General features: G+C 42.4%; 1 protein-coding gene across 7 annotated transcripts in view; it reads right to left on the bottom strand.

Annotated features, from left to right (window-relative positions):
* Positions 1-25,543, bottom strand: part of HMGA2 (high mobility group AT-hook 2) — a 115,868-nt gene extending 90,325 nt beyond the window's left edge. For 3 of the 7 annotated variants that reach the window (XM_040552658.1, XM_040552678.1, XM_040552670.1), the window contains exons 1-3: positions 24,656-25,534; positions 21,979-22,065; positions 14,472-14,522 (exon numbers count right to left, since the gene is read on the bottom strand). In XM_040552658.1, the coding sequence (XP_040408592.1) occupies positions 14,472-14,522; positions 21,979-22,065; positions 24,656-24,766 (249 nt within the window). In that variant the 5' untranslated portion in view covers positions 24,767-25,534. Of the gene's footprint in view, positions 1-12,327; positions 12,382-14,471; positions 14,523-21,978; positions 22,066-24,655 lie in introns of those variants that run through there. The other 4 variants (XM_040552663.1, XM_040552621.1, XM_040552641.1 and 1 more) reach the window with 4 other exon arrangements.
* Between the last annotated feature and the right edge of the window lie 969 nt (positions 25,544-26,512).

Genomic DNA, 26,512 nt, shown 5'->3' with positions numbered 1-26,512 from the left:
TTGTGGGGATAGGACAAGGGGCAATGGCCACAAGACAGAGCACAGGAAGTTCCGCACCAGCATGCGAAAGAACTTCTTCATGGTGAGGGTGACAGAGCAGTGGAACAGGCTGCCTAGGGAGGTTGTGGAGTCTCCCTCTCCGGAGATATTCAAGGCCCATCTGGACGCCTACCTGGGCAGCCTGCTCTAAGGAGCCTGCTTTGGCAGGGGGGTTGGACCTGATGATCTTTCAAGGTCCCTTCCAACCCCTTCGATTCTGTGATTCTGTGAAACTCAGCCTTGGCGCTAGTGATGTGTGGGCCAAACTTGACGTCAGCAGTAGTCTAAATCATGTGCTATGGGCCCCATTCTTTGCTGCACTCTCTGGAAGCACAAAATCAAGCACACAGCTTTAGACAGGATATGAAGGGAATGAAGTGATTTTAAACTGCCTTCAAACCTCCCAAAATTCTGCCCTTGTCCTCAAGCTGACATGGCTTTTGGCTCTGGGGTCTGGCTACTCCCTTCACAACAGAGAAAGACAATTTTAATAAACTTGTTAGAAGACCCCTGGGTGTCTAGCTGAGCAATAAGATCTGAAAAAGGAATTTGAGAGGGAAAAATGGAAGGAGGAGAGATAAGGTGGGACCTCCTGAACTGTGTCTTTCCACAGGCAACCCAGGTATACAAGACAACTGCCTTGAGCCTTGAGATGTGGAGTAGAACTGCTGTAAACACAAGAGCTTTCAGCATTGCCCAAAGTTCTGAAAAAGCAAAAGCGATTTTTCCTTTCAGTTTCCTAGAAGCAGGAGGTAGAGGGGCTATGACTGACTCAACACAGTCATGTAAGGTAACAGATGGATAACTTGTGCACTTTTTCACCCTACACTGAAAACTATGGTATCAGTGTATGGGACACACCTGAGCTGACAGCTGGTGAGCTCAGGTCCAACCTAAGAACCCAGGAGTGACAGTTCTCCATTGCCTGCTCTAATAGAGCTTATAGCAGGGTCTGTGCATGGGCTCCACATATAAAATGCTGCAGGAATAGCTTTGTACTTTTGATTTAGGCTCTACATTCATTTTTTCTGCCTGTCTTCTACTCTTTGCTGTAAGACCTCCTTAATGGTTACCTGAAAATTCTCATATTTAGTCTTAGTCAGATGTTTATTTTGTTGGATAGCCTCCAAATAAATCCTGTCAGACACTTTTTAACTAGATAAATGCCCTTTTCAAATTTTCATCTGTCTTATCATGCTCAAATTACTCAAAATGAGAACTTTTTCAAAGCTTCTACCCCTGACATTTATGTAGCCCTGAATGAGGAGAGTGGGCAAGCTAAGTACTCAGAAGTCAGCGTGGAGGAGAAGACAGACTGAGAAAGGATGCAGCTACAGTTCACTTCTGTCTCTATACTTATGCAAAGTGCTCACATTGCAGAAGTGTAAAGGAAGGACAAAATCCCTTCCCTGGCTTTTTGCAATATGGCCACTAAAGCTCTTGTGAAAATTAAAAACTCAACAAAAACATGAGGAAGCTAAAAAAATCAATAGAGTTCTGCACCCCAGTTATTACACACTCAAGATAATGGGTGTACAGAAGGATGCACAGAGCCTTGCAATGCACAAAACTTGCTCTGGGACATCATTTAATTAACTATCTGAAATTTTAATCACACAAAGCAAACCACAGTGATTTATAATTATGCACTAAGATCATGATGGCTCTAACTTCTCCTTAAATAGCTTTCTTAGTGATATGTAAGCACAGGATTAATAATCTTTTTCTTGGAAAACAATGGCATCTGGTTTGCCTGCAGTGCCTCTTCTACTTCCTGAAATGAGTGATGAAAGAGACGAAATAGCTTCTGCTTGGAGCAAAATTGTTATTAAGCATATAATTTTGAAATGCTTTTGTGTGCATGTGTGAACTACAGCTAGAACATAATTTCTCTTTGTTGCTGTCTGTGCAGTGGATATTGCCTTTACCTAAGAAATTTTGATCTAGTTGAAACAAAAAGTATGATGCACAAAACCTTCTCCCTCAAGAGATGCTGTAGATGAAGGGGCAAATTCTTTCCCTTACTGAAAACTATAATCAGTGGCTTTGGGTTAGCATAACTAAGAAGGGGATACCAATTTATATATCACCATTTACAAGCATTTGGAGGGAAATCCTAACTGCAACAAAGTCAATGTCAGTCCTATTATTGAATTTTCTTCAGTGGAGCAAATATTTTACACAGCGTTGCCTTAAAAACAGTTTCACTGAGTGACATACTCCCTGTATGTATCTACCTCCGACCACTGCTGAGCATACCCTTAATGAAGTCTATACAAGCGGAAGCAGCGAGATCATTCATGCATTTTCAAAACCACGTCTCTATCTTAGAAAAAATTGTGGAAGGCTAAAGTGCAGAGGTATTCATATTCCAGTTTTCAAATAGTCCACACTGAAGTGATTAAATAATAATAAGCTTCTACTTCTTTAAGAATCAATACTATTTATACAGCATACAAGTTGCTTTATAGTTAAAAAGTATCAACAAAAAGCTGTTGTCTGTATATCTCTGCACAAGTACAGCCTGCCTGTTACTCACAGAGTGACGGCTTAAAACTTCTTGACACAAGTAACAAATTTATCATATTTACAGATCAATTCAAATAATATCCTTGCCATGTGATAGTCACCATGAAGTTTCTGTTCATCTAGTGCCTAACAGGAACATGTATAGCTCTTCTGCCTCAAATGACTAGTTTTGTCCAAACATAGCTATCTGCATAATTTATAGAGCTAATAACCAACCAGCAGATGCAGTTACGCACCACACCAGTGGCAGATGGGCTGAAACCCAGGCAACTGATGTCCTTAGGAGTTTGGCCACTAACTTCAACAGGTGTAAGATTTTATCATGCATCTCCTGGCTGCATGCTCCGTCTACTTGACCTGAGGGACCACCAGTCACTTGACAGACTCCTCATCTATCTGTCTCAACCAGACTTACATATAAAACTTGATGAAATAATTGTTTCATGCTTGGATGGTCACCCCTGATTTAAATGGAAAGTTTGCAAATGAAGCACCTCTGCTTCATACACCTCATCCTCCTCCAAGTAGTTTATGAGTGTCAATGAATGGTAATGAATCCAAGAGTGCATGCCACGGCAGAGAGATCTTTGTCTCCTCTGCATTTTTAATGCTGTGATCTAAGTACATTATTTTGTCAATGTGTTGTGTGAATTGCTTTTTTTTAAGACCCAAACAGACAGTTGTCTGTGGAATAAGAGTCCCCAAGCAGATTTCTCAAGGTGTCTAACATCATTAACAGGAAACAATGCAGCATGAGCAGCCAGAGTATGAATGAGTTCAGTGTGAATACTAAGGAAACCCCAAGAACATGTTAACACAATGCAACTTTGATAAGATCACAATAGTGAAGCTCACATATGTGTTTGTATTACGTCTTGTAAAAGGCTCCAATTGCTGTTTATTAGGATAATTGATATAACAGTGAAAATGGATTAAGATAATGTATTGGGTAAAGTCATGATTTTTCTACATACAGGAATGACCAGTCTGAATGCTTTTTAAGCTCCCAGCAGTTACTTTAGACAGACAGGATGTAAAACTTCTACATCTTGCCAATTCACCGACAGCCTTAATGGCTCCAAAATGGAGACTGCCACTACAGGCAAATCACTGTTAATCAGAGCCAACCAACCTCTGTGGACCAGACTTTGTTCTCATTGACCCTGATGCAGATACACCGGTAATACGCTACTTCAAATGTAATTTATCAGTGCTATTATTTAAGTCATCATAAGCAGCACTGCAGTCTGACCCTGAAGATCCACAGTTCAACAGTTCTCAGGACTGGGAGACTAATAAAACAAACTGAAGATAGCAAGTTTATTACAAGTATATGTATATATATATAAAGAAAAAGCAGAATAAAGAAATATGTTATGCATTGCTAGCCTCCTAAAACTGATACGGAAATAGCACACACACACATACATATACAACTGAATCACCAAAATCCTGGAAGTTTATGATACGTACAATAATAGCATGCAATACTATCTGAACCAGTAAGAGAAAGAATCAAAATCATGTGTAAATAGATTACAGCAAGCTGTTGCCTGCAAAATTTTTGCAGCCACACTTTAAAACATACAAATAATGTCTTATGTGTGTGCGGAGTGCTCTAGGATGGGATCCAACACATCTATTCCTTCCTCTCAGCTGCCTAACTCTGTAAGTTCCTCAGCTCTCTAGTATTTTCCTACTTAACCCTAAAGCCCACTGTACACTGAAGTTCAATTAGCTGAACATACTCAGAATTGTTAGTCTCGAGTAGTAAGCCTTACATCCCAACTAACACTTGGTGCATTTCGAGTTTCAGCTGACAGCCACCCACAGTCCAGCTCCACAGCCTGGAGAAACCTTCGGAGCTACAGGACAGGACACAACTTCACTCAGGACTTCTCCTTTAGGCCAGGACAGAACACAATTCCATTCATAGTTCTCAAACCCAACTCGTACTTTGCTGTCTCAGAGTGGGAGCGCTCAAAGGGAGTCTGCCCATTAGTTAACATGAGGAAGAACCAAATCCACACCTTCTACATGAGTGTCTTAATCCTCGGTTCCTGTGCTTCCTTCCCTGGGTGAGAAACATTCTCCAGCCTTTCTCTTGAAGCTGAAGTCTATGCAGAGAAAAGGCGCCAGAAGAAAAAAAAAAAAAAAAAAAGAAAGAAAAAGGCTATCGTTTGAGTTATTACTTATTGGTTAAGTAAGTTAAGTTAAGTTTAGTTAAGTCTTAAGTTATTAGTTATTCAAACTTTCAAACTGAGACAGAAGTGGTGTTCCAGGCCATGTTCTCCAGAGTGGGCATTTTAGATCAGACAAGAAGCAGCACTAGGAATCTCACCCCAGATCTCTATGTGTATGCCCAAAACACCAGGCAAGGCTGCTTCTCGTTTTTATCTGCTGTCATTTGGCCCCATTACTTTTAAATGCCCTGGGTTTGAGGAGTTCTCACCCAGACAAGCTCATGGCATGTCACTTCTCTTGGCACACAGGTTCGGCCCCAGCTGAGTAGTACTCAGGACCTTGGATCTCCGAGTGCTCCAGTAATTAGGTTCTTACACTAACACTGGACTTCCAGTCCCCCTCCATCAAGCATCCATCCTTATGAGATGGCTAAGTAAATTACCCCAAGTAGCATGCTAGAAGTGCCACATTTCTGGTTCCCTATACAGTGAGAGGAAGTATAGATGTATTAATTCAATGAAAGCTCAGTGGATCACCTTGTGGAGAGTGGGATGGAGATACGCAAGGTGAATGGATCCCTCTCTGCACCTATTTCACATCACTGCCTGTAGAAAGACTAAATAGAATGGTTTTGTCAAGCAAATTACCGCAGCTATCCCCTTCCAGGTCAGGCTCCTAAAATCCTAGTGAGGCAGTGTGCAACTTAGGTGGAACAGATTTCCCACAACAGCAGGCTACAAGAGATGAGGGATGAAGCCCAGGGATGCCTGTGTTCAGAAAACAAAACCACATCCTTTCCCTGCCTGTCAGCTCAGAGTGGCCAGAGGCTGCCCTTGCACAGCAGAAAGATTACCTTCCTAGAAAGAAATCACCACAACACTGAAACGAGGAAGAAACCTGCCTGCCTCTCTGCACTGCAAACAAGGAAATCATATCCTATCAACAGCCTCCAAAAACAGCAAGGCTGATAAGCATTTTCTGTGAAATCAGAATGGTTCTGAACAGGAAATAACAGAAAAATGCAAAACAAACAGCACATTATGAGCATTATCAGCTACAGCACCAGGACTACACGTTCCTCAATGTATGGCTCTTTCATTCAGCCCTGCATCTTCCCAGGCCTTGGTGTCCTGGTTTAGGGTTCCCTCTGAAGGCTGAAAAATCTGTGACTTTAAAAGATCTCTTCCTCCTTTACCAGCAGTGTCACTACTGCATCTTTAAACCACTACACCCCATATCCTAACCTGACTATTTGAATAGTAAGGTCTGCATTGATCTCAATCAAATGCATTAACTGCAATTTCAGTTGGATTCTTGTCCCCCTATTTTTATTTTTATTTTTATTTTTTTCCCTTTGTAGTCTGATGAATATCTCAAATAGGTCTTGGGATAGAAAAACAGGTGCACTTGTAAACACTGCTGTAAACTGTGCTCCCTTTGTATTTATAATTGATACCCAGCATAAAATAAAGACAGCAGAGAATGGGTTGTGCTAACTAAATCACATATAAAATACATCACTGCTGGTACAAAAAATATTTTTTCTCCTTCTAAATTGTGTGCAGCAAAATTAGAAGCCACCTCCTGGTGAGGATATTTTGTAGCTATTTACTGAAAGAAGCTCACTTTCTTGTTGAAAATCTAGCATTGTGCCTAAAATATAACACTGAATGGCAATTTCAGATGAGACCCACTCCCAGGATTAAGGAAGAGGAAATAATACTTGCACTTACAGCATGTCATGACTTTCATTCAAGCACCTGAAAGCATTTTCCAAATATTAATTATTCCCATACTAGCCTCCCCCTAGTCCTTCCAGGACAGGATCAACCCTGCATTCCTTCAGCATCCACATCTCTTGCTTGGGTCTGTAAAAAATGCAGAACAAAGCCAAAAGTATTACTTCTTTTTAATTATTATCAGAGTTCTTAATTGAGAGGAGTGAATTCATCCCCACAGGGGATGACTGCCATTTCTAAGATGGCCTTTTTCTATCTCTGGCAGAGAGTAAACCTGGTATTTTCTTGTACGGGTACAGTATTACTGAGGTGTGCAGTTTAAAACAGAATTTGGCACAGATACATCAAATAAGGTGCATAATTAGCCAGAAACTAGAAGAAATCCTAGAAGTCTTGACTCTGATCCTTCTATCCTGGATTACGCTTTATCACATGGGTTTTCATTCCCTCTGCACCACTGCCCAGAAGAAGGACGGGGAATGGAAATACTACCTCTGGATGAGGTGGCCTGGCATCACCTTGTCCCATAGCTATGGCTCAGACCAGCTAGTCCTGAAAAACAGACCAACCACATTCAAAGCATTCAAGAAACTAGGCACCGTGGCGCTGTGATTACATCTGACATTCACTGAACTGGTACTTCTATATGTAATTAGGTTACAAAGAGGAGAAAATACCACTGATATGCACACTGTTTTCAAACACTTTTCAGGTTTATATTTGGGTTTGGTTCAGGCATCAAACTCCTGCTGGTGCCAAACCTCTCCACTCTACCCTGCATTTAAAGAACACACACATCTTTCCAGTTTCTTACTCCTACCTGTCACTGCCCACCAGCTAGACGCATGCTAGAGATACTCTCTGTTCTGCAAACTCATCCCTGAGTTTACAGAAACAGGTAAAAAACACCTATTGGTTTAAGACAGAATTCGAAAGCGTGCTTCCCTCCCCTACCCAACCTGCTCACAGCAAGCTGTACTGAGGAAGGATGGCCTTGAGCTGCAGGCACAGGGCAGCATGCCAGGAAATCTGACTGCTATTCCTGGCGCTTCTACAGATTTCCTTGGGCAAGGCAATTAACCTTGTGGAGTACATTTTCAATGGAGGTGAGGCCCAGCTCCTCTTTCTGCATTCATAACGTTTCCAACAGTGAAAATGGAATTGTAGGAGCAAGAATGACTGCCTGCACTTTTTACTACCTGATACGCCTTCTCTGCCAGACAGTTGGATGCATGATTGCTGCAGATAACCCTGCCAGCAACAAAACAGGGACTTCACACACCACAGGTGCAAAAATGCTTCTGCATGCTGCCACGAACAGCCCCACTGCTCGGTTTCCTTGTACGTAAAATGGACAATGAGGCTTATGAAAATCAAAATACACAGCCAAACAGAAAACCATTTGCTAAAGTACTTGAACACCTGTTATCTGAGATCATAAAAAGGAAACAGCTCAGAAATTCAGTTTACCTTTTACTACAGGTGCTGTATTTTTTACTTTCAGCATTTTTGTCCATTAAAATTTCCTCTTTGAGCCTCAAGCAGAATAAAAGATTTTCCTTTAAGAATTCTGAAGTGACAATCAAATTCAAAACATTGTTTAGCTCAACTGGACATCTTGCAATATCCCTTAACAGAAGTGGAAGCAGATTAGAGAATGAGTGAAATATCCTTTTGGTAATATACATTTATTTTAGAAAAGAAAGTTCATGGCTAAATTTCCTCTTGTGGTCTTCGGGAAGACCTGCACCTGAAATAGATGGTGCCACATCTATTTACACCTACAAGGGATATACTAGGAGATTCTAAGGAAGGACAACAGTGGTGTCTGATCTTTGCTTAGACAAGCTTTCAGAGAAATGAAGACATACCTCTCCGAACACAGGTTAATGTAGAACATATTTTAGTGTATTTTTATGCATTTAGTACAAGCAAGGAGATTTTTTTTTCCTTCCCCAGAAGGCTGAATAGAAAAAAAGACAAAAATTGGCAAAAAAAATTAATTAAGTATCTGCTAGGCATAGGAGAAAAGGTTAATAATCACTAGTGCTGCTTTTCTCAAGATTTTCAGCTTTTGTGAGATTTCTTTTACAGAACATCTGAACTGCAAAGTAAATACCTAGGTATAAAACTTCTAAGGCTTTTAGTTCATGCTCTTTATCCACTCTTTAAGTTTGAAGGAAAAGTCAATACCCTGGTTTTCATAATTGCAAAAAACTCTTCAAGCCCTTTAGACGACTGAAATGATGACCCCTCCCAGATGACAGTGTTGCCTGCAGTGCAGGCATAAAATATGTTCATGACAGAAAATATTTTATATTACCATGACACAAAATAATACCAATGACCCTAACAAAGAAGGTAAGGTAGTTTGGAAGATTAAAATGACAGCAGCATGTGCAAATTTTCATGGTGGGCTTCACACAAAGCCGTAACACCACATACATTGCAGTCAAGTTAGAAAGACATGAAGTAACAGAAATTACATTATTCTCCCAAGTATGAGTAACAGATTCTTTACCTTTGATATCTCCTGTATCTGTAATTACATAAATAACAACTTTCTTTTACATTCATCATCTAATACATGTGATTTAAGTTCTACCTCAGTCGTGGTTTGCTCCAAATGGACCATGAAATAATTCCCTCAAACAAAAATAGGTTCTCATAAAAATGGCTGCTCTGGCCTGGCTTAGGTATGCACTGGTAAGCAGCTTGCTGCCAAAGGTGGGATTTCCCTCACATAGCTTTTGCTGTATAAAAGTCAGGTTTGTGCCTATTTTTTCAGCTAGTCTTTCCCAATGGCAAAAGATTGCCATCTCCAGATGGGAATTCATCACATCCGAAGCAAAGCCTTTCTGAGGGCAGGATGCACCACGATTGCAGAGCACCTTTCTCTCTCCACTGCCTAGCGAAGAAGCCTGCATGCCTTTAAGCACATCCGAGACTGCACCTTTACATAAGACAAAAATGGCTGCACTGAGTGAGAAATGAGCAAAATTGGTTAAAAAGCACATCACGTAGCATGTCACTGCCAGAGAGAAACTTCTAGTTAAATAATTGTTTGCAAAGACTCGTTACAGGCAAGAAATAGCCTCAAGACACTGATGGCTCTTCTGGTATTCCTGTTAGATTATAAAGAATCTGAGGCAGGGGGGTCTCTGGATATGTATTTCTTCAAAATTCAGAACCTCGTTTTCCAAATCTTACAAGTGAAGGAGGATTAGGAGCCCTCCGCCTGGCTCAGGCCTCCTGGAATGGCTGGAACAGAAACGTCTCCTACGCTCCATGCTTATAGCTTGATATGTCAGCTATGTCAAAACTGCAGCGCGAAATAATCTGAGGAAACACTTTGCAGAAAAAAGCATTTCTGTAATGATTTTTTAAACGTGCTTTGGCATAACTTAAACTGACTTTCGGTATAAAATGAAATTCTGCCCTCGTTAAAAAGGGGAAAACCTGAGCTTCAGAAATACTGTAACAGTTAGCTAATCCTGATCGGATCAGTTAAAACTCCTGTTTAAGGAAATTAAGTTCATTTCTGATTATCTTTTACCTTCCAGCAAACTGAAATTTACTATCTAGACCATCTAGGAGAAAACAAATTTCTTGAAAGATAGAGAGGTTTTCTGAACAAATCACAGCTCCTACTTGAGTGTCAGTGCCTGGGTGAGCATGCAGGTGCTTTACATGCACATCCTGTCTTTGGAAATCAATTGATTCTGTTCTCCTGTTACGATCATCCAGAACCACATCTTTCCATCCTTTACAACAGTTTGATGGCATGGCATCAGCTCCCTCTCCTCCCAACAAAGTCCTCTTCAAAGCTGTGAAAAGCTCTGGGCTATTCCTCACTTTTTTTTAAGCAATTCTGCCATGCCACAGTGGATCTGTGGTTCAGGTTAAACAAGATGGATGTGAAATCAGACAACACCAAAAATCTATCTGAAGACATAACAGAAACAATGGAAATAAAATACAAACACCCTTTAAAGCATAAACTTCAGAACTGGGTTTCAGATTTCTCCATTAAACCGATGCCTGGGAGCTCTAGAAGTCTATGAAATTTCCAGGGGTTTTCAGTGCATTTCCTCACAACAAACAGCAGGATAATTGACTCATCACTCTCCTGCTCTACTCCTGCCCTGATACTTTCAGTCAACTTCTAGATATACACAAATAAAAAAATTGAAATGAAATGAAATGAAATGAAATTAAATTAAATAAATGAAATGAAATGAAATGAAATGAAATGAACTATCTTTGACTGTGAGCTCTTTGCACAGGGCTATGTGAAGCCACTGACAAAACCGTTTGCTGATTCCACAAGAAGCAGCATTGGATCCCAGTGGAGAAAACCTGTCACTGATGAAATCAAGACAAACCTTCCAGTGACTTCTGAGCATGCTTAGGAATATGACTTTATACCCGTAACATAAAATAATTCTGCTAATAAAAAACAGGCTACTTTACCTTCCTTTTCCGAGTAGCAAAGGCTATTTCTGCACCAGCAAACAACATGGATCAGCAGCAGGAAACAGGCTGATGCTGAGGACCAAACTCCATGCCAGGCACCTTTCAAGGGGTTTTTACTTTGCTTTAGCCTAGTCCTATGGGTTGAATGCCTACTGGACTGCATTAGGCGCACTACAGGAGCAGGTCTTCCAATTTTGTTTCATTCAAAAGGAATCCAGCCCATGAGCTCTGGGACTGCTCTGCAATGCAAACAATAACTGGGGACAATTAGGATATCTGTTTCCAAAGCACACTCCCAATTTGACCTAAGATGCTAATGCAGATGCATCCAAAGAGCTTAGACCGTGTTCCATCACTAAAACCTCTAAAATTACAGAGTACCAAGGTCATGAAGAGTTTTACCTCCCTCCCAATTAATAGGACTCACAGCCTTCAATGCATTTCACACATGTGCAGCAACTTACAGTGAAGATGAGTTCTCCAGCAGCAGACACTGTGTTTCTGATTCCAAATATTTTCATTTCCCATCTGTGTGATCCTTATTACCTTCAGGATTTTTATTCAATTAGCCTTTCACATTTGGAAAGCTCTTCTATGTAGCTAAGTATTTTATTCTCAGAAGAGTTTGTCACTCTTTACTGTCTGCTCTACTTACAAGGGTCTTCTTTTCCTTGACAGCTTTGCAAAGCACTCTTTATTGCTCTGAAAAATTCACTGCATGTCTCATACGCCTGCGATAAACTGGGTTCCTTGCCTTCTTCACTAGGGCTCTCCCTCCCCCCTTCCCAGTTTTGTATCAGTCAAGAAGATTTACGTCTCTTCTAAAAAATAATATATAAATAAATAAATACGTTGTGAGTCACAAACATTAAATACTTAATTTGAACCGGCAGAAAGACCAGCTACTGGAATTCTGCAGCAGTCTGTTAGCTCATATGTCTCTGCGTGCGCATACTGAAGGAAACAGCAGAAATAATACTTTACAATTTGATGAACAACATATGACACTGAACCTCCAGACTTGCAAAAAAGGGTTACAAACTTAGGAAAATACCTGCCAGGCAGAATTCTGCCCTCTCCAAGAAAAAGAAAATCCAAACACTCCTTACTTTAACTGAAGCAGAACTGTTATCATCAAGGTTATACAGAAATAAAATGGGATTAAGGAAGAAAATAATCATTAGGGACTTAAGTGAAGTTTGGGTGATAAAAAGGGACGTTTTCTGAATACATGAGACACAGAGGTTGATACTGTGCCATCTTCTTTTAGATAGAATCCTTCTTTGATTTCACTTATAAACTTTACTTACAGTTGGCACCATAGTGGCTTGTAATAATTTAACTGTATTTCTGGATCACAGTATCACTCTCCATTTCACCATGCAGAGAGAAGGAACCCTGAACCTAATTTAAACTGGAAAGAGAGAAGAAAGAGAGGAAAAAAAGGCACGTTTGGTTCTCATAGTCTACAGAATTATCTCAATGCAAGCTGCAGATACGAGTATTATCTCCGAAAACCACAAGAAGCAATCATACCATTGGAAGAAGCAGATAAAAAGACCATGCTTCCAACAGACAGAACAGGAAAGCAATAAGGACTTTGAGAATATGCCTTAGTTTCAAAGAAATGAGTGCAACTTTTGTAAGTATGGGTCTCATAACAAAGTAATGTGTATCCCTACTAAATAACCAATAATTCCCATTTCTGTGAACCAGATTATTCATCCCAAACCAGCCCATATTGAATTTAATGCTTCCCTGATACTGCCTATTTTTCCTTCCCCATAAAGATAAAAAAATAAAAGGGAAACATTCTAACCTAAACATGCCACAATTGTTATACTTAGCCCTTTCCACTGAAAACTCACCTTAATTTCTGATTAATGAGCACTTGGGAGATAAAATCTTTTAACATTTCACCCTGCTATATTTCCCCTTTTTGCAAAGCTATTCAACCATCCCTATTCAACCATCATGCATTTCTAATTCGGTGGAGATGGCTTGCCTGTTATAAATTACTCTCATAAAACAGCTATTTCTGCTGCTTCCCCTGGGACTGCACCCAAGGTGAGGATCAAGCCAGCACCACTTAGCATCCACATGTGCAAGCTCCGAACCGAACGGGAGGAAGCAGGCAGTAACTAATCTATGTTTTACTGCACTTGGCATTTGCCTGCTGCAAGCCGCCTTTGGGAACATCACCAGCACAGGTAGGTTTGAGGAAGCCACCTTGTTTCCTAATGCCAAGGAGCTGCTGCACGTACCTGAAATCTGCCTGATATAAAAACTACCAGCACAAACAACACATCTGGTATGGATGGGTCTGTTTTCTCTGCTGAACTACAGAGATGTCCTGGAGTACTTTATCTCTGGACAACGCTACAGAACTAGTTCTTAACGTGACTGTTATAGCCCTCTCTCCTGTGTTTAGCTGCTGATACTCTGGAGAACGTCAGCTGTAGTTTTAAGGACCTTCTGGTGCCATTTGAGCCTTCAGAAGCATACACGTTGACAGCAGTGTTAACGTCCATCCAAAAGAACTGAGCAGAGAAGGGGAAAATGACAGGACTGGAAAACTGAGATGGGGACTGATGGATTCGAAAAAGAAGTTTAGAGAAGAAGGTTTTCCACAAAAATTAAAAGGTAACTACAGAAGGGAAATCAGAAATGTAAACTTATGAAGGAGCGAATGGCCACAACCTTCCACACGTTCTAATTTTTCAAGTGGTATCCTCACCTCCTCTGAAAATGTATTTGTGCATGAAATACACACGCATGAGAGATAGACATCAGTGACAACACAGCATTTCAGGTATCTGAGACTGAGATCTTTCCACGGCCAAAGAATCGAAACACATTTGTCCATGGCCACATCTACAGAGTAAGTGGCCAGGAAAAGAGGAAACTTTAAATGAAACGTATTATTGTCACTATAATTATATGAAGCACAAAGATGGCCAAGAACAGAAGAGCTTAATTCTAAGTGCAACTATCCTGCTGTTCATTTCTGCTTTCTCACTGGATTTAAGGAAAATACACCGTATTTCCAGGGAATGTGGGACAAAGACGTTTTGATTTTTTAAACATTACCTTGTACAAACTACATCTGAATGTTATCGCCTCTCTTAATCACCTTCTGATGTCTGATAGTGCCCCTTTAACCTTTGTTACTCCATTACTGAACAAGTTATCTCATTGTTACTCTTTTTTGAAGAAAGAATTTTGCCCCTTTCCATGCTGATAAGAGACACATAAATATTCACTCCCGACAAACATTCAATAGTAAAGTGTCTTGAGCAAACTACCAGAGTCTAAAGGTAGGAAGCTGTGGTTAACTTCTCTGCTATCTTAACCCTTTAGTCAATCCACCAGAACAAACAGACACAGAAGATGGATGCTCTTTTCACAAACAAAGCAGAAATAAGTGTTCCCTTAGAGAATGGACTTTATAACATGCTTTATAACACAGAAAATAAATCAAATGATTAGAAGTGGAATATCTACCCATTTTCTGGGCCGCCCTCTGGGTCGCTTTTCACCAGTGGCTTCTGCTTTCTGTAAAGGGAAAAGAAACACAACATGTTTTATACCCCAGCATTGTTTAACAGCCTTGGTTAAGTAGGAACTCCTTTCCTGTAACATTATCCATAAGTATATCTCTAGGGTGGCACCAAGCCTCCCCCTGGCTCCATGGGTTTTCTGGCAGAAGGTGATTACATTTTTTTCTGCCATTTCCAAGCCCATGTGAATGCCTTCACCTGCACCCAAGGGTGCCCCCAGCCCTGGTCCATGAAGGATTGGGACCTGCAGAACCCCAACAGCGTCACCTCTAGCCTTTCACAGGCTGTCAGGCATCACCTAAAGGTACTATGTTAGACATACAGCCCGTTTCAAGCCTGAATAAAGCAATTTACAGCAGCCACAATTCCTTCATTTATTCTCATGATGTTTGTGCATGAAGCGTGTTTGGACAGACTGCCACCAGGAACGTGACACTGGGAATTAACTCCTCTACTTCACGTGAGCTTTTCCAGGTAGACGTGCATCCTTAAGCTCTAAGCAAACCCATCACTGCTCCAAAACACACCTTCCCTTTCAAGGTTGAAGGAAACAGCATGGAAGGTGCCCTAGAAGTGACAGTGATATTTATGTAAGCCCAACAGTTGGTCCTGGAGCTTAGCTTAAAGGAAATTTGGGTTCGGCTACCAGCCTCTTCCATGCACTCACTGTGTGACACTGTGGATAGCACTGCTTGCTCACTAAAGGAAACTACTTACAGGCCTTAAAATGAGAACTGCAAGTTATTTCCTCTAGATGGGCTCTGCCCATGCACACACCTTGTCAGGTAAATAATCCTGTCTCACTAAGGTGATCAAGATTTTGCCACCAGCTTTGGTGAGAGCAGGACTTGTGCTGCATAAGAAGTCCCTCAGAGTGAACACTTTTAGCACGCACTCTGTAAACGTGCTCCCAAATTTCCATGAGCTGTTTTGCTTCCAGTTAACTGTATGCGTATTTGATTTGCCCTCAGAAATCAACTGTCTCATTAAATAAATCACTCGCCGACCAATCTCTGTAATGGACACTGTCACCTAATGCTAGGCAAAGCAGATCCCTCTGCAAGAGAACCTGAGACGAGGAAGCAGGGGAGGAATCTCTACGAAAAAGCTGTACCACAAGTTAAATGCAATTACTCTGAAATAAATATCTCACCAAGAAGAAAGCTGTGAAAAATAAAATTCACACTCCTAAAGGGCAAAATTATCACTCAGACTTGTTAAAAGAGTAAACTTGCTCTTTAATCGTTTATACCAGCATTACATGTAAGGTGAAACCCTCTTATGAGAATACTTGTTAAAGTGCATTTGCTACATACTGGAGCTGTCTATTTCAGAGTTTTGGTGCCTTTTAAAGTGTTCATTTTTTCCAACCTTATTACTTGAAGGATGCAAAAAAGGAGGTGTTTCGGTTTTGAAAATTTGTGCCCCCACCCATTTATGTTTATCTCACAAAATACAAGGCGTAAGCCTAGAAAAAAAGATCAGCTAAAACTGTTCTTAACAAATCTGCACCTGACACATTGTGAAAGGATAAACACCATTTATTTTCTTCTGTATTCACTGAAAGACCCTTTACGAAAAACCTAACTTTTTGGAAACTGAACCCACTTTGCTCTACCAATTAACACTACCCAAAGGTTGACAAGAGCTGTAAGCTTAACCAGGGCACACAACGCTGCCTGATGGGCTGGGGGAGCTGAGCAAAACCCCGTGCCACCGTCCACCCCGCAGCACAGCACAGCACGGGAGTGCCAGGAGCTGCTCTGGCCGCTGGCGGTGCCTGGCCCCTGCAGCGGGGACCCTTTGCGCTGAATGGCGCTGTATCCCTGCTGCATGTGATTTCCACCTCATGTCAGAAGAAAAACATTTCCAGAGTCCTTATCAAAACCAAACCTTTCCCAGAGGTGAGCTGAGCAAACAGCAGGGCATGCCAGATACTATGTTTTGGTACGGGGCGATTCTGTAAGTAAATAGGAGGGTTTCCATAGACTAAACTGCAGAAAGTGAGCGACAGGAACCTCCCGAGTGGATGTTTTTATCTCCATTCTGAGGGAAGGGAAAGACAAAACACTCCTGGAACAACCACGAAGGAGTAGTGGCAGTCCAGCAGTAATAATAAAGGCGTGAAGTTTAGGAAAATATTTCCCCTCTTCCCATTTGGATTTTTTATTTTTTATTTTAGTCTGAATTCTGCAAACCTAACACGTATTTTCTCCAACACCACAAGGCTGTCTTTTAATGTCAGCACTTGAAGAAAGGTTTTATTGCATATCAGACAAATAATTCAATGTTTCTCCATATCATTTTCAAGTAATTAATAAGAACGGGAACGCGTAAGTGCTAAAGCTTTGCTTTTCCTCTTAAATAGGTATTTACATAATCTAAACCATGCTAGTCCGTTGGCTCTTTGTATTAATTGAAGCGTCGCCTCTGAAGCTAGGAACAAATCCAGGGAGAGCCCCAAGCCACCCAAAGATCACAAGGATTCCTATTTGGGCAGCAAGATGCAAGTGCTCTCAGCCACCTTACCCACGGCAGCCTGTAATTGCTTAGTCAGAAAGGAAGCTGCTGCCTTAATCCTCTAAAGCACTCTCTGAAATTGAGATGTGTTTGGTCAGGCTTTTCTGAGCGTTCAGTGCTGTGCTAGGAGGCATCCTCTTGTTCTGGACTGCTGAGACACAAAATAACCCAACTTAAAGAAGGGCTGGGGACGTAATCAAACCCAAGTTTATGATACTTATATATATGTGGATATAATGTAAAATTTCTTAAAACCAATTACATAAACATTTCATTGTTGCTGTGTCGCGTTTAACTGGATTTACTTGTTCTTCAGTACAGGAAATGATATTTTTGCCCCGGGTGAGAAAGATGGCCACTCCAGCCACCGCCATGTCGTTAACATGTCTCCGGACAGATCTGCAATTCATCCAAGCCCTGTAGCACGATGCCACCAAAGCCTGCTTCCGAACAGCTGCCGTCAGCCGCCGTGGTACCCGACCGCCCAGCATCCCTGTATCTCCCCGCTGCCTAACTGGGCCAAGCCTGAGCAGGAGCTGAGGCTGTACTACTGAAGGCAATTAACAAGACAAGACAGGTATAAATAATTGAATGTGCTCTTCAGATATCTATCTATTGTCAAGGAAGATTGCGAATGCAACAGAATCCAAATTTTAGGAACTCTAGCCACTGTGCAAAATGATCTGGAGACCTCAGATAAAATGTGCCAGAGCTGAGGTCTGGTGGAACAACTGCTAGGTCCCAGCATGAGGATCACTGCTGCCACACCATGCCAAAACAGCTTGTGCAGGGAAGTGTCCCTCTCCCACAAAAAAAAAAAAAAAAAAAAAAGAGTTCTTTTTGCTCTTCATTTTTCTTTCTTAGAAGAAACTTAAGCATTGGCTGGATACAAACATATCACACTTTTCACGTCATGCTTTACCCATTTTAACTCTAAATGGGAGTCAGTCTTCTCCTGCTTTACCCATCTTGCTCAAAACATTTGTGGTCTCTTACTCTTTAGGTGCAACAACCATACTACAATCCCTTGATAAATCTGAACTCGTGTTCCCTTTAAGCCTGTTACGACTGGTGCTGGTGAGAATGAATGAAGCATGGAGAAGCCAAATAGATTTTCATGAACCAATTTAGGGCAGAGTCCTGGTCACGTGCACTTTTTTTTTTTTTTTTTTTTTTTTTTTACCTTTGGACTGCTTAACTCAGGGACGTAGTTTTCTACATACCAAACTCTGGCCATGTAGTGAGGAGACAGTAGTAACTGTCATCACAGAGAGACTCCACAAGTTCTGGAGAATGGTATTTCAAGATCTAGAGGTACCATAAGTGAAGTTCACTACATGAATAACTACAACAAAAGCCACAATATGTCAACTGAAGGCGAATTTTACAAAAAAGACTTTATTTTTGGATATTCCTGGGATACCCCCTTGACATTTTCTTTTGAAACAAACACACAGTAGTTACTACCCCCTGCCTTTTTTATTTATTTTTTGACCCAACAATTGCGCTTCTTCCTTCCAAACAGGAGAGTATTTATGCCCATACAGTATTTTTGTTAAGCCCAGCTACAGGAGCTAAACAAAGCGAAGCCCCTGAATGCTTAAGGGAAATGTGATGGGCTGGGAACACAACTCAGCCTTACAAATAAAATTCAACCACACAACACCCAGGAAACTAGAAAGGAACATCCTTACTATGATCCTTCCACAAAAACTCAAGTTACTCATTAGAAAAAAAAAAAAAAGAAAGAAAAGCTTCCTTTTTTTGCTAATTTTTTACAAATATTTTAAATGAATAACAGAATGACTTGTTTGAAGACACAGACTTGAATAACAGTCTGATTGTGGAGACTCGAGTACAAGGTGATAAGAGTCTTTTTGTGTCTCTCTCTTCTCATCTGCTAACATGTTGTGTTCGTTCTGTTCGTGAAAATTAAACAATTGAGAAATTATTTGTTTTTCCATAAAATGCAGTTTACCCTTTGTGTAACATAAGTTAGGTATGTGTGATATGCAAACCTTTTTTTTTTAAATCGTGTATTACCTAAAATTAGAGTAATTGCCACATTATTAGCTATCCAATTGGTCTTGCAACATTCTGTATGCATTGTCAAGTTTCACATTGCTAATTTCCTAACAAGCACAGTTTGTTTTCAGATGCCCCAAGGCCAGTTTACTAAGACCAAACACAAGCTCTGAAAGCTAAAGGAAAAAAAAAATTAAAAAAAAAAGTCCCATGAACCAAGAAATTTTAAATCCACAACACAATCAGCTTCTAGGGTAAAGCGTCCCTCAACTGATTTAAGGGCATTTGCTTTTTGAAGCACAACAAAACAAAGCCCCAGCAATCGAGTATTTTTAACTGACTGCCACTTTGTGCAATGCATTTTTAATTGTGATGTGTAATGGTCTGCAAGAGAACACCCCATCAATTAATCACGAGTGCCTTCTCATGTCTATTCGGTGGGTGCTAGTGGCGTGCGTTTATCTTACATGTTGTGAACACTACAGAACATTTCAATGAGCTCAGTTTGAAAAACACAGGCCACACACTATTCTGCAGAAATTCCAGCAATTTCCAGTTGCATGTATAGGACCCATGTTCACAGGCACAGGGTCTGAAGTGAAGTTAGCCCACTTCTGTTTCTGAGAGCTGAGACAGGGGGTAGAAAGCCTTAAATAAATATATGTGTGTCTATGGATGTGTAAATATGTTTATCACAAAATCAAACATATAGCTCACTCTCTTAAGAGGTGATACCCTCATCAGCAAATGAAGCTTTCTTACAGCGTCAAAATCTTTCCATCCTTATTACTGGTAGAAAAACTATCAAAATTAGTATTAGATGCTTTGAGATGTCTGGTGAGAAGCTGAACCATTTTAGAGAGGCTTAATTATCTATTTGGAAAAAGAGCTAAAATATTTATCAGAAATGTGATCACTGACTTTTTTCTAAGAAGGCTTTATCACTGTTTTATGTTTTAGGAGATTTATCAAACATTTACATATTTTATCTATAAACCTAGAAACAAATAAAAGTTGTAATTACATACCCCTCAAAGATTTTTTAATGCTAAAAAGACATGTGGTCTTTGGTCAATTTTTATAATATCAACACCCGAAAAAGGTTTGCTTTAATTAGGGCAGTAACTTGATGCATTCTGAAAATCAAAACGTTACAATGAAATTGCTCAGTTCATAAATTAGATTAAAAAAAACAACTGTATGTACCAGAATCATCTGGAAAGCTCTTGAATTGATATGCTTACATATGTATGAAAGATTTTAAGTTATTTTCCATTAAAACTGATTTTCAAATCACTCATACAAATGAAATAATGTTAATATTTCTTTTAGAAATATCTTTTGAAAACACATTTCTATGAATTACTTAAAATTTAATCTTATTACAAATATTTCTCCTAGGAAAGCCAACACTCCTAAGAGTAATATTTAAAATACTAAAGCTCACATTTGGACTTACTAGACTAATAAAAAACTGCTCTCTCCCTTTTGAAGAGTGAAATTTAAACTTTTTTAAAGTGAATCTGAGGAACATTTTTATTATATAAAGAAAAAAATCAACATTTTTAAGCTCACTAGGTTGCAGCGTGGCTTTGATATATTTTAAATACTTAACTTGTAAAGCACTTTTACTAATTCATGAACTTCTTGACAGAATATACCGCTTTTTCCAGTTTAGAATGTAAAAAAAAACTATTTTAAATTTAAAGGGAGTTGGAAAACGTCCCTCAAACAAACGCTGAAAACACTTATAACAAAACAGACATGAAATCACAGTCACCCCCTAATAATTTAATATTTATCAGGAGTTGCTATAGTAATTTATAACACTGAAAACTATCAAACTTAATATGGTCAGGACCATAGGCATACTGAAAAATGAACCAGAATTAGATGAGGCTACAAATATCTTCCACGCACATTTTGTCAAAGATCTACTTAAAAGATACTGGTACACTTAAGCAGTACAGTTCACTACCAGATTTTGCAAGCTTTTGTTTCCAATTTAGTACCTGTAAATTAGTGCTAACTGCTGTGTAACCATCAACATAAACAAAACTCCAGTTTTTCTTTCCAAAGCTATACACAACTATTTATCTTCACTAAAAGAATTCATGCAGGAAGGTATTATCTGCCTTGATAGCACAGTTCTGTGACACTGAGCTTTCCCAAGTTCCAATAAAATTAAGGCACATTTTCACACTGTATTTGTGATGTGAAGTCCATGCACTAAGTGAAGGGACTCCAGTGAGCTTGTACTATAGCTAGATGCATTCAGAGCCACCATAACACAAGTTTGCTCCCATCCCCAAACAGAAGTAGTGGTTCAGAAGACTAATAGCACTGCAAGTAAAAAACTCTTTGAAAGTGATTACTAAATGGTAGGCTTTTACTGTAGCTCACAGTTTACTTTACCATCACATTTTAAAACTGTAAATTTCAATATATGCACTTATTTCTATCAACACATAATTGGATTTTCTTCTAATTAACCTGTTTGACAAAACACTTTAGCTTTAATACACAGATTTGGTCTATAGAAGTAACGTCTGCAAGTCGGTGAGAAATTAATCTTCCTCTTTCGAAAACCTTAATCAAGCAAATAATATCCCTAATATTGATCTCCTTACTAGGTACAGGAGATCTCAATAAATGCATCAAATGCACTACGTTATTCCACTAATCTGTATGCTATTCAAAAAGCAAGCTGCCCTTATGGGTTCTGTGCCTAGGGTCGTCCTGCAGCATGTTATTTCCAATCTTACAAATGCAAAATACATGCTCTATGATGTAGCTGCCATTATTAAAAGGGTCCCAGCCCCACAGTTCACAGCCTAAATGACTGGATCTTTTGCTACCAGTTGATGAAAAAACAGCATTAGGAACTCTCTCTTTAATAATCTCACCTTCTGGGCTGCTTTAGAGGGACTCTTGTTTTTGCTTCCTTTGGGTCTTCCTCTTGGTCTTTTAGGAGATGGTTCACCAGTTGGTTCCTAAATACAGGAAAACATGCTATTGTGGCAAGAAGCTACAGCTAACCAAGAAGAACTCAATGATAAACTACAACTGAGCAGTTACTTAAGCATGTGAATTAACAGTATAAATAAATGCAACAATATTTAAAATGCAACATGAAAAATTAAACAACTCAAAGTGAAGAAAAAAATGCATTTTACATAATAAAAGAGTTTAACTTTCCTTGTAATTGCACACACACACACACACAAAGAATAAAAAGAGTCTGCATACTCCAGCAAGCTAGTTATATGAGAAAACACATTTTTAAAAGAAAATGGCTATAGTTTCCCTCATGCAAGAATGATTATTTGAAAATTAATACAGTTATCCATTTAATGTCAATTGCATTTCATTATAACAAGATACAGTTATCATATGCAGTTACTAGCACACACTTTTGAAAAAAAAACAAACACAAAACAATGCTAACTACTGGAAAAGTAGAAAGTAAGCTTAAGACTATTTTCTCTCTCAAGGGTACAAATAATTTGGGGGGATTTTTCCTGCAGTTCTGAGCTCTGTGTTACATTCACACCTATTGCAAACAGAATTGATCCGAGTAAAATGCAAACGCTAAAGTTTCTTGAAATGGAACACTAGCAAGCCAAAAAAAACCTGAGGATGTAAAATATCTGAAACAATAACAACTACAACAACAAAAATCTAAAATTACTGGGCAGAAGCGATGATTGTTTTCAAAGTTTTCTTAACTAGCTCCTCTGGCTGACAGCAAACAACCAGTCCTTAAAAATGCCCATGAATTACTACGAGCTCGGACTCCAAATATTTATTCAGCGAATCACAAATACTATAAAACTCTTCAAGCCTTCAATATCATACATTTCCCTCGGACTACGGGAGGTGGCAAATCTAATTCAATGCGGTTTGTTAACTTAGACCAGCTTAAAACCCTTCAGCTTTTCCACTCCCGGGGAGGCTCAGGGTGCAGGCTCAGGCTGGGGAGGCTGCAGAGGGGCTCAGGCACTGCACAGCAGGGCTGAGCTCGGCTAAGGAGACGCGGCTTGCTTTCTCTACCATACATTCAAATGCAAAAAAAAAAAAAAAAAAAAAGAAAGAAAAAAAGAAAAAAAAAAGGAAAAGGGGTGGAGGGGGGAGAAGGGAAAAAAAAGTGGGGGGTGAAGGGGGGAGGAAAAGGTACCAGGCTGATGCTGGGCACGGAGCCGCGGACGGTGAGCGAGTGGCACTGAGGGCAGACCGGTAAAAGCAGGGGCTCTGCTCGCACGGCTTTCCAAAAAAATAAGAATAATTTAAAAAATAATAATTTTTACTTTCTGTGTAATTTGCTGGAGCACACCGGGGGCTCGGCACCGGCTTGCCCCCGGCCCGGGGCTCGGCTCCTCGGCTCGCTGGGTGCCCCCGAAGCCCCTCGCAGGCTCTCGGGGCTTGGAGCTGATGCTGAATGAATGGGGCGAGAGGTTTTAAAGCTCCGCGGAAGCTTGGCTTTTAAAAGCGGCTCCCCGGGCGGCCCTACGACTTCCAGCCGCGACTTCCGAGGCAGGGAAAGGGCCGCGGGGAGCCCCGGGCAGCCCCCGAGGAGCCCCGAGAGCCGGGGGCGGCTGTGCCGGACGGTGCGACAGCGGCACTCGGGAGGGCCGGGATGGGGTGGGATGGGATGGGACGGGACGGGATGGGGAGGCGGGGGGGGAGAATGCGCGAATCTGGCAACCTTAGCGCGGATTGAGGTCTGGCGAGTCAGAGAGGAGCCCTGCGAGTCCCCTTCGGGGCCCCGGGGGGAGCCGGGCGCCGTCGCCGCGCCTCGACCTGCCTGGGAAAGCGGCGCAGCCGAGGCAAAAGGTGTTGCAAAAGCAGGGCAAGCCCCCTCCGGCTGCCTCCCCCACCTCCGTCGGCAACGGGGGCACCTCTCTGCAGACGATGACGGGGGTGAGGGAGGAGGTGGGGAAGGGGGGGACGCCAGGAGAAAAAAAAAAAAAAAAGAAAGAAAAAAAAAGAGACAGAGAAAAGAAAAGGGAAAAAAAAAAAGCCAACCCTATGCGACTTTCTAGACACCCTCCTCTCCCCCAACCCCAGGATCTAGGGGCAGTCAGGGGCTGGGCTGGTCAAGCTCGGAGGCGGCAGCAGCCCCGGTGGGACCCGACACACGCGCACACACACAGCACACACACAGCGCGCACACACACACACACACACAGGCTCACACTCACTCACACACACACACACACACACACGCTGAGACGTTGCGAGGGCTCGCAGAGGAGGGAGCCCGGGCGAGCCCCGTTTCCCCCGCTCGCCGCTTTCGCAATTTCAAACCCAGCTCGAAAGGAGCCAGCGAGCGCTGGTTGGTCGGAGCCTCGCCGCTCCATGTTCCCCGTCCCCATTGAAAAGCCCCGGCTCGCCGCCCGCACAATAGCGAAAGCCCCGGGCGGGCTCCGCGGCCCCGCCGCCCGCCCCGAGCCGCCGCCGGGCGCTGCCCGCCCCGCCGGGAGCCCCCGCGCCCCGTCCCCGGCCGCCTGCACCAATACGTACATGGTTACATGCCTACAACACTACAGATCTGCGGCTCTACGCCTCTACGCGAATACTGACTTGTGGTTGCTTCCTGGGTCTGCCTCGTCCTCTCTTCTGAGGCTCTGCGGTTGCAGGTTGCTCCTGGGCAGCAGTGGAAGGCTGACCGGGTCCCTCACCTTGTGCACTCATCGTGACTTCTGCCGCTCAGCTTTGAACCGGGTCTCTCCAAAGCACCTTGGAACGGGGGGGAATCAAAAGGAGCTCTTGCTGCTTTTGCTGCTCGCTGCCACCACCACACCGGACGTCCTGGTGCTGCCAAAAAGGAGAAGAGAAGGGGAGGAGGAGGAGGAGGAGGTGATGGTGGTAGTGGTGCTGGTGGTGGTGGGAGAGGAGGGGGAATGGAGCTCTCCTACAATTTAGGAATGGTTAGTAACATGAAGCAATTCAAGAGAGGGGAGGTTTAATAAAAAAAAAAGAAAAGGAGAAGAAGAAATAAAGGCAGAGTAGTAGATCGGAACCCTGGAAATGCGAGCAGAGAGGGAAACACTCCGAGGGTAGTCGGAGCGAACCGAGAAGGGGAAAAAATCCTACAAATTGAAAGCAAGTGGTGGCTATCGCGCTTAGATCGGATCAGGACAAATTAAGATAAGACACACTGAAAGTGGACTGAGAACACTGCACGGTCTTGCCAGAAGCATGCACCCTGGGAAGCCGGGGATTTCGGCAGCAGCGGGAGCAGCGGGCAAAAAGCGCGATCATTTAAAAAATAATAATAAAGCGATTTGGGAGATTGGGAAGAAAAAACTGAGGGGGGGCGGTCCTGGGTTCGTGTCTGTGATGTGAGCTGCTGGGACTGGAAATATTATTATGCGAGTCCTGCCCACGGACTAAACTAGGATGAGGGTTTAAAAAAAAAAAAAAAAAAAAAAAAAAAAAATGGAGGAAAAACCACCTTTACCCGTGGGTGGAAAAACCAGGAGGGGGCTGTGCAAAAAAATAAAAAATAAAAAAAAGGGGGGGGGGGGAGGAGGCAGAGCGAAAAATAAAAGGGGGGGGGGGAACCTAGCTGGCTGGCGGCCGGCCAGATAAAACATGAGAAAGCCGGCGGCCGGGGGAAGCGGCGGCACAGCACGGCCCGGCCCCGCCGCCGGGTTGAAAGGCCCCGGGCGGGCTCCCCGCGGCCCGGCCGCCGCCGCGCAGGGGGCGCGCAGGGGCTGCGCGGGCGCGGAGCCGCCGCCGCTCCACGTGGGCGCCGCGGCGCGGAACAAAGGCGGCGGGGCCGGGGCCGCCCCTGGGCCGGGCCCGCCGGGCGCCACCCGCGCCCCGCCCGCGGCCGCGGGGGGATGTGCACCGGGGGGGCCGGAGGAGGCGAGAGGTTGGCCGGGAGGTGCTGCCGGGACAGCGCCGGGCACCCGGGGAGCGCCCCGGTGGAGCCCGCGGTGCTGGTGTGGTCGTACCTGGGCTCCAGCCTGCGTCCGTGGAGTTCCTCCTGCCCCACGCCTCCCTCGGGGGTCCGCCAAAATTGGGCAGCCCCCTGTGGCTCCCTCCTCGTCCGGTGCTGCTTTGGGATGGGCAATGCGAGAGAGCCCTGAGGAGGGGACAAAAAGTGTATTTTGGTATATTGCCGGGCTGGGTGCTTCAGGTGGTCTGAGTAGGCTACACACGCTTAGTCGTCTATAGATAGGTAAAGAAATACAATTAGGCAAAAAGTTGCTCCAATCAAACATACAGCAGGCAGCTGAGTTACTTTCTGTGGAATAGGAAAAATAACACTGCAGACAGATGGGCTAAGGAAAGAGTAATCCTAGAACACTTCTTAAGGCTGCAAATATTCCCGAAGTGTGCTTAATCCAATCACGAGCCTTCCAAGCCCTCTTCCCTCCCATCTCCGAAAGCAACGAGCTATGGAAGATGGACACGGTCCACCTGTTAAAT

The sequence above is a fragment of the Cygnus olor genome, chromosome 1, assembly GCF_009769625.2.
Source record: "Cygnus olor isolate bCygOlo1 chromosome 1, bCygOlo1.pri.v2, whole genome shotgun sequence".
Classification (NCBI taxonomy): Eukaryota; Metazoa; Chordata; class Aves; order Anseriformes; family Anatidae; genus Cygnus; species Cygnus olor.
This window is presented reverse-complemented; position numbering and strand designations above follow the sequence as displayed.